General features: G+C 47.8%; 1 protein-coding gene across 7 annotated transcripts in view; it reads left to right on the plus strand.

Moving 5' to 3' along the window:
• The window catches only part of Fnbp1 (formin binding protein 1), a 116,484-nt gene that overhangs the window by 53,270 nt on the left and 50,308 nt on the right, over positions 1-12,906 (plus strand). For all 7 annotated transcript variants that reach the window (XM_028757093.1, XM_028757096.1, XM_028757097.1 and 4 more), the window contains exons 5-6: positions 6,136-6,198; positions 7,164-7,268. In XM_028757093.1, coding sequence (XP_028612926.1) covers positions 6,136-6,198; positions 7,164-7,268 — 168 coding nt within the window. The remainder of the gene's footprint in view (positions 1-6,135; positions 6,199-7,163; positions 7,269-12,906) is intronic.

Below are 12,906 nucleotides of genomic sequence, written 5' to 3' on the forward strand. Positions count from 1 at the left end.
GTAGCTCTGGCTGTCCTGGAACTCACTCTGTAGACCAGGCTGGCCTCAAACTCAGAAATCCACCTGCCTCTGCCTCCCGAGTGCTGGGACTAAAGGGGGCGCCCCCCCCCCCCCCCACCCCTCCACCCCCCGTGATGTTTGCTTTTCTTTAGGTTCCAGATGTTTGTTTTCTGCTGCTGTTCGATGTTGTTTTGAGACTGCCTTTGTATGAATAGCTGATTGGCCTGGGTGGGACTCATTATGAGTAAGTGGCTAGGTTGGCCTCTAATTTAGCAGTCTCCTGCCCCAATCCCTGCCCTGCCCACCCCATCTCACCTCACCCCGAAGTGTCAGGATTTCAGTCTCATGACACAAGTCTAGCTTTCCCCCCCTGAAACAAGGTCTTGCTATGTAGCCCTGGCTATCCACCTTGCTCGGTAGACCAGGCTGGCCTCAAACTCGGATCTGACTGCCTCTGCCTCCTGAGTGCTGGGAGGCACTGCTAAATTCAGGTTTTTCTTTTTCTCTCTCTCTCTCTCTCTCTCTCTCTCTCTCTCTCTCTCTCTTTCTCTCTCTCTTTCTCCCCCATTCACATTCTTGTGGTGCCCAAGGTCAATGGTGCTGGGTATCTTCACTCATCACCTTATTTCCTGAGACAAGATCCTCACTGAATTTGGAGCCTGACAAGGCTGGCCGACTGGCCAGTGAACCCCCGGGGCTCCTTCTACCTGCCTCCCTGGTGCTAGGATTACTGCAGCACCTTGCCGTCCTCAGCTTTCTGAGTGTTGCCTGGGATCTGAGCTCAGGCCCTCACGTTCTCACACAGCAAATACCTTATCTACTGAGCTAGACAATTCTCTGAAGGAAGTTTCTACTGTAGAGACTTGAGTACAAGTCAGAACTGAACTGAGAGCTGGGTGCTGGGTGCAGTAGCGCTCGCCTTTACCCCCAGCACTTGGGAGACAGGCAGGTGAATCTGAGTTCCAGGCCAGCCTGCTCTACAGAGTTCCAGAACAGCTGGGGCTTACTGAAGGCCCTGCCCTGTCTTTAAAAACAAAACCTGAAATGGAAATGAAAACAAGTACTTGGAGCGGACCTCAGATTCCTCTTGGCTTTTTTCTTTCGTTATTTTCTTTTCTCTATCTTTTTTCTTTCCTTTGTTTTTCTTTTTCCTTTTTAAAAGTCTATTCTTGTGTTTTAAAAAGAGAACCAAAGCTTCTTATTACAGAGAGAGTAGCTAGCATTCCTCTGGGTCCCCAGAGATGGCATTTCCTGTCCCTTTTCTGACAGGAGAGAAGAGCACTGGTGACTTCATCCTGGGCTCCCAAAGCGGTCCTTATATCTTTGTCCTGGAAACAATCCCTCTTTATTCAGAGCGGTGAGGGCACGGTTCTCCAACACACTCCCTCACTGTCCTGAGAAGAAGCACACTGCCATTGTTTGTTCGTAAACAACAAATGCATCTGGCAAATCTACTTTATTTGTTTAAGTTTTCTAACTGTTCAAACCACTGTTTTCCCTCCAAGGAGCCAGCTGGAGCTGATGACCTCTTCCTGAGGTCAGTCATGCGCAGAAGGACGGGGAGGGGAGTGTGGGTCTCTGTGGAGGAGGGGTTGGGGACACACATGGCAGAAGAAAGGCTGCAGGGAGCATTACCTCATGCTCAGTGTTTGGGTATTGTTAATGGTGGGTAGTGCATCTCTGGCGTGTCTTTATGGAAGACATCCAATGTAAGGTGTACAGCAAAAGTGAACACTTCCCACACACTTATATAACAGATAGCCAGAGAACTTCCTGTCTGGGTTTTTAGTCAGAATTATCCAACATATTTTTTTTTTAAGATTTATTTATTTATTGAGACAGGGTCTCGCTCTGTAGCTCAGGCTGGCCTGAAACTCTCAGAGGACCATCTGCTTCTGCCTCACTAGTCTTAGGGGTAAAGATGTGCCGCTGCACCTGGTGGCTGCTTTTATTGTGTCTGTGCATGTGAGTGCAATGGCCGCAGAGGCCAGGAGGGGGCGTTGGACTCTCCTGAGTGGGAGTTACAGGTGAGCTACCTGGCATGGGCGCTCAGAGCTGAATGCCCGGGCCGTCTCTCCAGCCTCAACTTTTCATTTTTAAATTTTCATATCTGTTTATTTATTTTATTCTTATTTTTGTGTGTCTGTGTTGGGCTGGTACAGGGAGTTGAGCCCAGTTAGGCTTTACTACTAAGCTGAATCCCCGTCCTCTTTCTGCTTTTTATCTTGAGACAGGGCTATACTAAGTTGCCTCAACTTTCCCATCTTCCTGCTTCAGCCTGTGCGTTTAGGGGTTCCATTTGTACACCACCTGTTGGCTCCATCTTTGAATCTTGAAGTCCTTTTCAACACACAGCAAAACCCTGCTGCCTTGCTTGGCAAATGTGGAAGTGGTTCTCTGGAGAGAAGACCCCTGGTGGGGTGTGGTTAACTCTCCTGGTTTGAGATGGACTTTCATTTCCATCCTGACTGCCTTTCTCTTCCACCAGGACATCCTTCCCCCTTCTTCCTGGCCTCCACTCCTTCCTTTTTACAGGCTGTGCACAGCTTCCTGTCCACAACCCCCTGCAGGGTTCTTCTCACCCTGTAATCGGCCAGCTGCCTGCTTCTCTTAGCCTTGCCCCTGGCTCCCTCACTCTAAGCCTGAGGCTCTGTCCTCCCTCCCCTGCCCAGTGTCCCTTAGGAAATTAAAAAGTGAAGGCTGGAGGGACCAGACCTTGGAGGCTGTAGAGACCAAAGCCTGAAAGGCTGGAGCTGGAGCGCTGGTTCCCAGCTGAGGAGCTGCAGAGCTCCTGGATTTATGAGTCCCTAGTGTCCACAGGGAAGACTGCAGCTATTTCTAACCCCAGTCTGGGGGTCCCAGGCCTCCTTCTGACCTCCTCAGTATCATCACGCTCAGGATACACAAAACACATGCACTCAAAACTCTTGGACTTATAAAATTAAAATAACAAAATAAAAGAAACTTTAATCTTTAAAACAAAACAAAAAAACAGGATGTTCAAAGTTGAACTTAGTCAGAACTCCAGTGACCTCCTTCAGACAAGAACTTGACCCTTCATAAAGTATTATTGTTCTGGCAAAAGGCTGGCTTTGTCCCCTCCCCCAGCCTTCCCCAGCACTTGGTTGTCACCAGACTCTGCTGAGTTAAACATCTGAGTAAGGGAGGCCCAAAAAAGGAGGTTTGGCAGAAGCCCAGAGTAGGACATTAGGGACCTTGTACTTCGTGTTAGTCACTCGGCCAACCAGCCTTACCTTGACAGTTAGGAGGCACGTGGCCATCAGACTGGCTAACAAGGGAAGATTTACCCAAAGGAGCGTGTAGGGGCCGAGGAGATGGCTCAGAAGATTAATAACTATTTGCTTTATAAACATGACCTGAATTTGAATTCCTAGTGTGTAAAACCCTAGTGAGGTGGTGCATGCCTGTAACCCATCGAGGGGAAGCAGAGGTGGACAGACCCCAGGAGGTTGCCCACCCGCCAGTCCCCAGAACCAGTGAGCTCTAGGTTCAATGAGAGATCTCCAAAACAGCAATAAGATAGAGAGTGATGGAGGAAGTCACTGGCCTTTGACCTCTGCCCTTCCAGGTGCACTTACACATAGAAGGGCATTTACCAGGACAACCAGGAGGGGAACTGCTCCTGCCCCTTTCTCAAAGTCAAGGGTGAACCCCTGAGGAGCTCAGTTTACTGTGTCCTTGGTCAAGAGACTCAGCCAAACTGGAAGCCTCGCTGACTGGGCAGCTTCAGGCAGCAAATCTAATCAGACCCGGGGGCAGAGCTCTTTACCCAGCAGGCACAGGTCCTGTGGCTTCTGGCCACTCAGTCAAGGCCTGCTGATTCCATTAGTGTCTGTTGGAGGTGTGTTAAAGGGAAATGGTAGTTTTAGGATGCTGAGAGAGAGAGGTGCCATTTTCTCTGTGTAGCTATAGTGAGTTTGTTGTTGTTGTTGTTTGTGTGTTTGTTTTCCTAGAGCTTTCATCCTTGATGGTCTCTCCCGGCTTTAACTACCCACCTAATGAGGAGGCTTCTCTGGTGGATGTGTCATGCTAACCCTTCTCAGCTCTCAGACCCCAGGCCACACTGGACTGAACTCTGGAATCTTCTGCCCCTCCCCCTTTTCCTCCCTCTGAAACTCAGGCCAAATGCAGGGTCATTCTGAACTTTTAAAAAAGAGACTTTATTTATCAGGCATGTGTGTAACGGTGTTCAATTGGAGGTCAGAGGACAGCTCTGTGGATTTGGTTTCTCCTTCTTCCTTGAAGGACTCTGCTAAGATCTCTTTGGGATAGGGTCCAGGACACCTGTGGACAGGGACAGCACATGGTTAGAGGTCAGAGGACAGCGTTGGGAAGCTAGTTTCTCTCCTTTCACCAGGTGGGACCCCAGATGGAACTCTGGGTATCCATCTTGGCATCAAACACTTTTATCCACTGAGCTATCTCCAAGACCCAGGACTTCTGTTAATTCATATCTGATTCTGAACTCCCAGTGGCTTGACCAATCAGAGGACATCTATGGTCGCTGCTGGTGGGGCTAGCATTCAAGTGCTTGGAGTCCTTTCACTTACAGTGTCACCAGGCAACAGCCTCCATTCTGGAGTCTTCCTTCACATCATCCAAGTTCAGACTCACCATAGTCTCTGTTCAGTCAGACCCCAAACCACCAGTCCCCCTCTCTAGGCTCATTTCCTTCTAGCAACTTGCCCTGACCTGGCTCTCTGGGGTCCTTGGAAGTTAACAGTAGTCACATAGGCCTGCCTGCCATGAGGCCTTTCTGTTTTAAAAGATTCTAGAGCTACTGAGAAAGCCCAACTGATAAAGCTCAATCCCTAGGGACCCACCCACTGGAAAGAGAGAACCAACTCCAGCAAGTTATGTTTTGGCCTCCACATGAGCTACGGCATCCACAACTCCATCACACGGATCATATGCACAGCCAAACACAGTAATCATTCAACACTTTAAAGGTTCTAAGGTGCAATTTCTATTCACAGAAAGTCCACAGCACTGTTTACACCTTCAACATTTGTATTCTCCCTGTTTCTAGGAACAAAGCAAGTATCCACCAACCAGTGAGCAGCTACCTACATGTGGTCCATCTTTTTTTTTTCAGTGGAATATTATTTAGCCAGAAAAAGAATTAGTGGGCAGATACATACTTTAACAGGATGAACCTTAAAAGCATCCTTTCATGTAAATAGGAAGAAATAAAGTCAGGAGAGGCTGGGGGACAGCTAAGAAGTATAATTTTTCATTCGTGGGAGTGAAATAATGACATGTTAATTCACCAATGCTCAAAAGATGACCCCAGTGATTGCTGTATGCTTTTCTTTTTAGATGGGGTCTCACTGTGCAACCTTGGCAGGCCTCAGGTACCCTCCTCCCTCTGCCTTCCCAATGCTGGGACTAAAGGTGTGTGTCACATCTCCTGGTGTGAGGGCTATCTCAGTGAGGCAGGTCTGTTGTTTTTGCAAGGAACACACGATTTCACATTCACTATTGCTGTGTCTGAAACTTGAGCTCCTCAACCGGTCTTATTTTCATTTCCCCTTAACTTGTTTATCATTTAAACTTTGGTTGTTGTTTGAGACGAAGGCCTCACTTGGGTCTAGAGTCTGGCTTGAACTTCTGGAAATACTCCTGCATCAACCACACTTGTCCTGGATTACCAGCCTGAACTCTTACATTCCTTGGGACCACACTGACTAGGAGTTCAATGTTTGTTTATTTGTTTTGCAGGGCCTCACTCGTACTAGGCAGACACATTTCCACTGAGTTGCACCTCCAGCCCAGGTGACGCCTAAAGGCTACTCAGGGGGCTGGAGAGATGGCTCAGCAGTTAAAAGCCCTTCTGCTCTTGCAAAGGACCTGAGTTGGGTTTCTAGCCTCCAGCTGGTGACTCACAACTATCTGCAGCTTTAACCCCAGGGGATTTGATGCCCTCTTCTAGCCTCCTCGGGCACTGCATAAACATGGTGCATGCGCATGCACACACACAGACACACACACACTCGGAAAACACACACATATAAAAAAATTCTTTAAAGCCACTTAAGTAGATGGAAAGTCTTTCCTCCTTCCTTAGCATGAGGAGGGGGGATGCTGACCCCTGCTCTGTTTTCTGCTTCACAGAATTTCCACGACGGGCGGAAGGCTCAGCAGCACATAGAGACGTGCTGGAAGCAGCTGGAGTCGGTAAGTGGGTAGCCGGAAACTGGCAGCTAAACCAGTGTCTCTCCAGACCAGCTCATTTCAATCTGGATCTCACTTGAATGGCTCTCTAAGGAAAAAAAAAAAAAATCAGGCAGAGACCACTTAGGAGGCTTCTTTCTTTCTAGGTTTTTCATTTGTATTTCATTTAATCTGTTCCTAGAACTATTATGGCAAACAAAATGCTGAGCTAGAAATGCCTTGAGGAGGGCTGGAGCGGGTAAAGCATTTTCCGTGGGACCATGAGGAGCTGAGGTTGGATCCCTGGCACCGCTTAAAAAATCTGGGCGTGGCAGCACACACCTATAATGCCAGCCCTGGGGATGCAAAGACAGGAGGATCTCAGGGGCTCACTGTCCAGGCAGGCAGCCTAGCATATCAGTAAACTCCAGGCTTAGTGAGACATATATCTCAGAAAGCAAGGTGACAAGCTGAGCAGTCACAAGCACCTGTTGCTCTTGCAGAGGACCTGGTGTGGTAGCCAGTGCCCATGCTGGGTGTCCCACAACCACCTGTAATTCCAGTTCCTGGGGAATCCAACACCACTGGCTCTGAAGGCACCTACACCACACTCCGATGCACACGTAACCACACGCAATCAAAAGGAAAAGCAATCTTTATTTATTTGTTTGTTTGTTTATTTATTTATTTAAAACAGAGTAGAGAGTGATTGAGAAAGATAGCCAGCTGGTTTGACCTCTGACCTCTTCATGTGCAAGCAGCAGGTGCTCACACTCATTAAAAAGTGTTCTGGTAGAGGCGGGTAACTCCTGTGCAGAGACAGAGAGGGGTCATTCCAGTATGGACAAGTGTTTAGGTCACTTCTGGAAAGGACGAAGCATGAGGGGTGGGTTCCTGGGAGAATGGCCGTGGGGGGTCTCTCTAGAGGTGATGAGGTGGCAGGGTGGGTGGGTGGGTGACCAGCAGGCTTGGCTGTGTTCTGTCTGCAGAGTAAGAGGAGGTTTGAGCGTGACTGTAAGGAGGCCGACCGGGCACAGCAGTACTTCGAGAAGATGGACGCTGACATCAACGTGACCAAGGCAGATGTGGAAAAGGTGAGGGGTCCCAGTCTCACTTCCCTGGAGCGTGCTTCCTACACAGCCGCTGAGAGGCCTGGCCTTGGCTTCCTCTTTCAGACATAACCACAAGCGGGTACCTGAGGGGAGGAAGGGTTTCATTTTATGTCATCACCCTGGGACCAGGGTTGAAGTGACGTGCTTAGTCACCAACGAGTCTAATGGGGAGACCTGGACGCGTTCCCAACAGGCGTGGTTCAGGAGGCCACGCTCTTCCTTAGTGGCTTGTCGAAGGCCGAGTTCCATGTCTAGGGAGCTGAAGCAGCTATCTCAGTCTATGAAGGTTTAGTCTGGCCGCTCAACATCATTAGAAAGGCTGATCCCTCTGCCTAGTTGTGTCATGGGTTCATTCGGGCTGATACCCAGGAGGCTGTGATGAGAGGGGCATTCGACAGACAGAGAGCTCTCCTCTCTGAGGGCTCAGACATAAAGTGCTCCCTTGTCTTCCCCAGGACAGGGTGTGTGGATTTTCCCTAGAAGCCCATTTTCTTTTTATGAAAGTCATCAAGATAATGTAAACACAATCATGCCTTTAAATGGTGGCATTCATTCATGGTGCCCAGGGCCATTTGGGCATTGCGGTCTGAGCTTTCCTCTGGAAAAGCTTTTCATGGTACCACTTGGTTCTGCTGGATGAGTTCGAAATGCCTCCAGTTGTGCAGCGTCCCAGTTGGAAGGGTGTATGTGTGTGTAATTTCTCAGCATACTGAAATGCATATTCGTGACATTATGCGGGTAGACTTGACTTTACCAAAAGACATTCACTTCTAAGTGACCATACTTACCATAAATTCCTACTAGCTAGGAATTTAAGGTGTTGCTTACATTTCTTTTAAAGTTGCAATCATTTGTTTATGTGTGAGTATCTTTGTGACCAGTAGCACTCATGTGGCCTGGGCAGAGGGTCACTTTACTGAGGGGGTTCCACCCTATAGGGCCCAGGAACCCAGGAATCATCGAGTTGATGGCAGACAACCCCTCTTCAGATTTTAAAAATGTTACCTAGTTGAGAGTGGTGCTTTCAAGCCTGAAATCCCATCACTTGGGAGCAGAAGCAGGAGGGTCAGGTGTTAGAGGTTAGCTTTGGCTTACAGTGGGCCTGACTCCATTCTAGGGTGTATGAGGCTCTGTCTCAAAAAAACTGAAAAAGTCTGGACAAGAGAAATGGCTTTGTGAGAGCCAGTGGCTGCTCTTCCAGAGAGCCTGGGTAGGAGTCCCAGCACCCATCAACACTGTTTCTGAGACCTTAACTCTCGGATGTCTAGAATGTAGGCTATTTATCACTATCGGAGCCTGGAGCCTCCCACGGTGACCCTGGTTCGGCTTTCCGGCTGCAGCCAGTGCTGGTGATAGTCCTCCACTTCCTCCGTCTTTGTGCTTTGTAATTATTTTTCTTATCTTCTTCCATGCTCTGTGACCTCCTTGTACAGAGAGCAGTAGTCTTTGTGGCTTTCTTTATCTTCCTCTTGATTGTGGAAAGTACTTCAGCATTTTTTCCACTTAAATTGTAAAGGCAGAGGCCTCTAATCAGAGCACATGGGAGGTGGAGTCAGGAGGACTGAGGTTCAAGGCCAGCTAGGGCTACTGGAGACCTTCACTGAAAACAAAAAGAATGGAAGGGAAGGGCAAAGGAGGGAGGAGGAAGTCAGAGACTGATTTTAGTATCTTTTTTGTCATTGAAGAAATGTGGCTCTTTCTTGTTTTGCCAAAATATCTTTATTTTACTTTGTGTGTGGGCATTTGCCTAAATGTATGTTTCTGTGCCATGTGTGCACAGAGCCTGCAGAGACCAGAAGAGGGTGTCAGATCCATCGGAGCTGGAGTTACCTCGGCATAGACCCTGAGGAACACAGACTCCCCGAGAGAGGAAACTCCTAACCACTGAGCCATCTCTCTGGTCCCCATTGAATGCTTTATTCTCTGTTCCTTCTTTGATCCTGGTGGATTTTTATTTTCTCTGAAGCTGAAGCTTGTTGCTTTGGCACAGCTGCCTCGCAGCCAACCCCTGGGTCTGCCTGCCTCCACCCTGCTCCACACTGAGGTGACAGGTGAATGCCCCTGCCCCTGGTGGGCGTGGTTATTAGCGTTCTTTGCTTGTCTTTTTTTGTTTATAGTCCTGAGAAAGCAAACTCTGGTTTCATGCTAGCACTTCAGACACTTTACTGACTGAGCCATCCCCTTACCCCCAGTGTAGGATGTTTGATGTTACTGCTAAATTGAATTGTTATTACTTGCATATTTCTATGATTTATCTCTCCTGACCATGAAGCATTGGTTTTGTTATTGTTGTTGTTTTTCCTGAAAGTTCCATGGCCGCCCTCCCCAGGAATGTGAGGATCCTAATTTGGAAGCCACAGATAAAAGACCACAAGCATTGATGTCCAAACACTGAATATTTTAAGTCCTTTTGCTTTGAAGGTGACCTAAAATATGCTGTCCACTGCAGGCCACGTGGAGACATGATGTCAGCTTTTCTCATTGAATTCCCTGTTGTTATCTTTGCTTTGTTTTTTAAAACAGGTTTCCCTACTTAGCCTTAGCTGGCTACCCTCCTGCCCCAATCCCCAAATGCTGAAATTTCAGGGGTGCATGGCCACACTCTGCTTTCCATTGTTACTTCCGACAGTCTTTGACTCTACACAGATGTCTCTCTCTCCTAATTTCCTCAGATTAAGTGATCTAAATGTGTTTGACTCAGCTCACCTTCCTGACCTAGCAGCCAGCCATACAGTTTATAGAACGCTGTGATGTGTCTCCCAGGATACACTTGTGTAGACTCTAGATTGTGCCTGACCGCCCAGAGCATGTGTATGTACTATAAGTTTGCATGAATGTCTGGGTCTAGGTATGAGCTGAATCTTCTTTTCTTCCTGAAGACGCCACTGTCCCTCTTACTGTGGCTCTATGTCGTGATTGTCACAGTACTGTGTTCAAACTTCCTGCATAAACAGTCCCCTCCCACCTTATGACAGGAGCCTGGTAATTCCCTGGAAGGGTTTTGTTTCTCTCTGGGCAGGAGTGTGTATTTGTTTGTTTTGTTTTTTTCTTTTTTGTTTTTCGAGACAGGGTTTCTCTGTGTAGCCCTGGCTGTCCTGGAACTCACTCTGTAGACCAGAAATCCGCCTGCCTCTGCCTCCCAAGTGCTGGGATTAAAGGCGTGCACCACCACCGCCCGGCTTTTTGTTTGTTTGTTTGTTTGTTTGTTTGTTTGTTTTTAGGAGTGTGTATTTGGAATTACCTGGAAACTGTTTTCTCAGAGGTCTGGTGATGAAGAAGAGGACATGCTGCATGTTGTCCTTCGACCTGTCCTTTACCTTTATCGGAGAGTCCAGGCTCACCAGTTTTCAGGGAGTTCAGTTGCTTGATCTTGATATGTTAGAATCTAAATATGTTGGAATATATCTTCTGGTTTTAGTAAAAACAGATCTTATCCTTTCCCAAGCACAAACCCTCAAGTTCCCTTTTGGGGCTGGGGAGATGGCTCAGTGGGTGAAGGGCTTGCATTGGATACCCATGTAAAAACCAGGCATGGTAGTGCATGCCTGAGTCCCAGCACTTGGGAAGCAGAGCCCAGTGGATCCTGGGGGCCAACCAGCCAGTCCAGCTAAGAAGAGCACATCACATGGGGGCAGCTCCATGAACTTTATGAAACTACTGAACAAGATAGGGGATACCAGCCAGGGGATACCTCCCTTAGGCCTTGGTCCTACCCCAGAGATAGGAGGTTTTAGTATTTGTTTTAGAGGTTTGGTTTTGTATTTTACTTTTGGAGACAGGGTCTCCGTTTGAAGACCAGGCTGGCTCTAATAAGTACCAGGATGACAGCTTATTGCATGCTGAGCATGGAGCCCGTTCCCTAAGCATGCCGGGCAAGCAGGCTACACAGCAACAGGGCTACACACCCAGGCCTACGTCTTATTTTTCAGAAAATGTAGCAAGTTGATGGGAGCTCTAATATTTGAACTGTTTGAATTCATTCATGGCCCTTTGTTCTTTACTGCTGGCGAGGTGTCAAGACAAGACATCGCCATTGCGGCCATAAAGGGACTTGCCCTCTGGCCTCCCCGATGCTCAGTGAGCAGTGACATTTCCCGTAGAAGACTCTGGAATGACTTTCAAGTCGCAAAAACCATGATGTTAGGGTTGCTGTGACATACTTAGAATCAAGCCACGCTGGACGAGCACGGCAGAGGTCGTCCTAGAGTTCCAACAGTGCCATGGCTTGCAAGCCCTGCAGGGGTTGCGAGGGGAAGGTCGTCAAAACTAACCGCCTGTAAAGTAGCTTCCCAACAGAAAGAGCACTGTTTTCTAAACATCCATGTTAAATTTGAGGCCCTGGTGGAAAACCTGGCCCTGTCATGTGACTGCTGTCTCTTCTGAACTGCTACTGCAAGACAGAGCATTGTCTAACAGAATCTGCAGTCAGTGGCCACAGGCAGCTGCAGAAATAGAAAGTAGTAGTTGAGTTAGGTTTTTTATTTGTTTTTTGTTTGTTTTTATACATTATAGTATCAATTTCTTGTTTTTCATGTGCTCTGTGTGTGTGTGTGTGTGTGTGTGTGCGCGTGTGTGTGCACGCGTGTCTACCACAGCGTTCTTCAGAAGTTGATTCTCTCCTACCCTGTGGGTGCTGGGAATAGAGCTCAGGTTGTCAGGCTTGGTAGCAAGTGTCTTTACCACTTGAGCCATCTCCTTACCCTTTACCTTCCTTGGAGATATGATTCTTCTGTGGCTATAAACTAAATTTATGGGTCCCACTTAGCCTCAAAAAGTTCATGTGGTTCCTTTTCACACTTCAAGAGTGGTAACTAGTCAGAACTCTCTAGATACTTAATGTTAGCTCCCTCCCTCCCATTCTTCCTTCTTCTTTTGTGTGTGCGTGAGGGGAGGTGAAGGGGGAGAGACAGGGTTTCTCTGTGAAGTCCTGGATCTCATTTTGTGGCCCATGCTGGCCTCCAGCTGAGATCCGCCTGCTAGGATACCAGGTGCACCGCCACCACCTGGGCGACCTTCTTTCTGGTTTAATCATAAGGCCTTTTTGTTACATAACTCAATTTGAGGAAATACTTAAAAGTTAAATTATTGCCAGGTGTGGTGATGTTCACCTTTAATCCCAGTACTTGGGAGGCAGAAACAGATGGATCTCCATGACTTTGAGGCCAGACTTGTCTACAAAGTTCCAGGCCACCCAGAAAACAAACAAACAAACAAACTTGTTTTTATAAAACAAGTGGGTTTTTTGTTGTTTTTTTTTAAACTTTTGTTTAAGTTAAATCATTATAAATGCCAAAGAGCAGACAAGTCTCTGAGGCTGTGCCTCTCGTTTCTCTAGGGTAATATGACTTCTGAACGGTCGAGAGGGGGCAGCATCACAGCTGTAATCCCGGCACTCAGGATGGTTCACATCCAGAATGGGCCCCACAGCAAATCCCAGGCCAGCCTAGGATACAGAGAAAGACTGTCTCAAATCACCCCTCCCGGAAGTAAGAACAATAAAAACATAAAAGTGTTAAGACTGTGAAGGTAGTTGATTTGAAGACATAACACACCGAGCGGTGGTGGCGCACGCCTTTAGTCCCAGCACTTGGGAGGCAGAGGCAGGTGAATTTCTGAGTTC

Source organism: Grammomys surdaster, unplaced genomic scaffold, assembly GCF_004785775.1.
Source record: "Grammomys surdaster isolate TR1022 unplaced genomic scaffold, NIH_TR_1.0 126133, whole genome shotgun sequence".
Taxonomy (NCBI): domain Eukaryota; kingdom Metazoa; phylum Chordata; class Mammalia; order Rodentia; family Muridae; genus Grammomys; species Grammomys surdaster.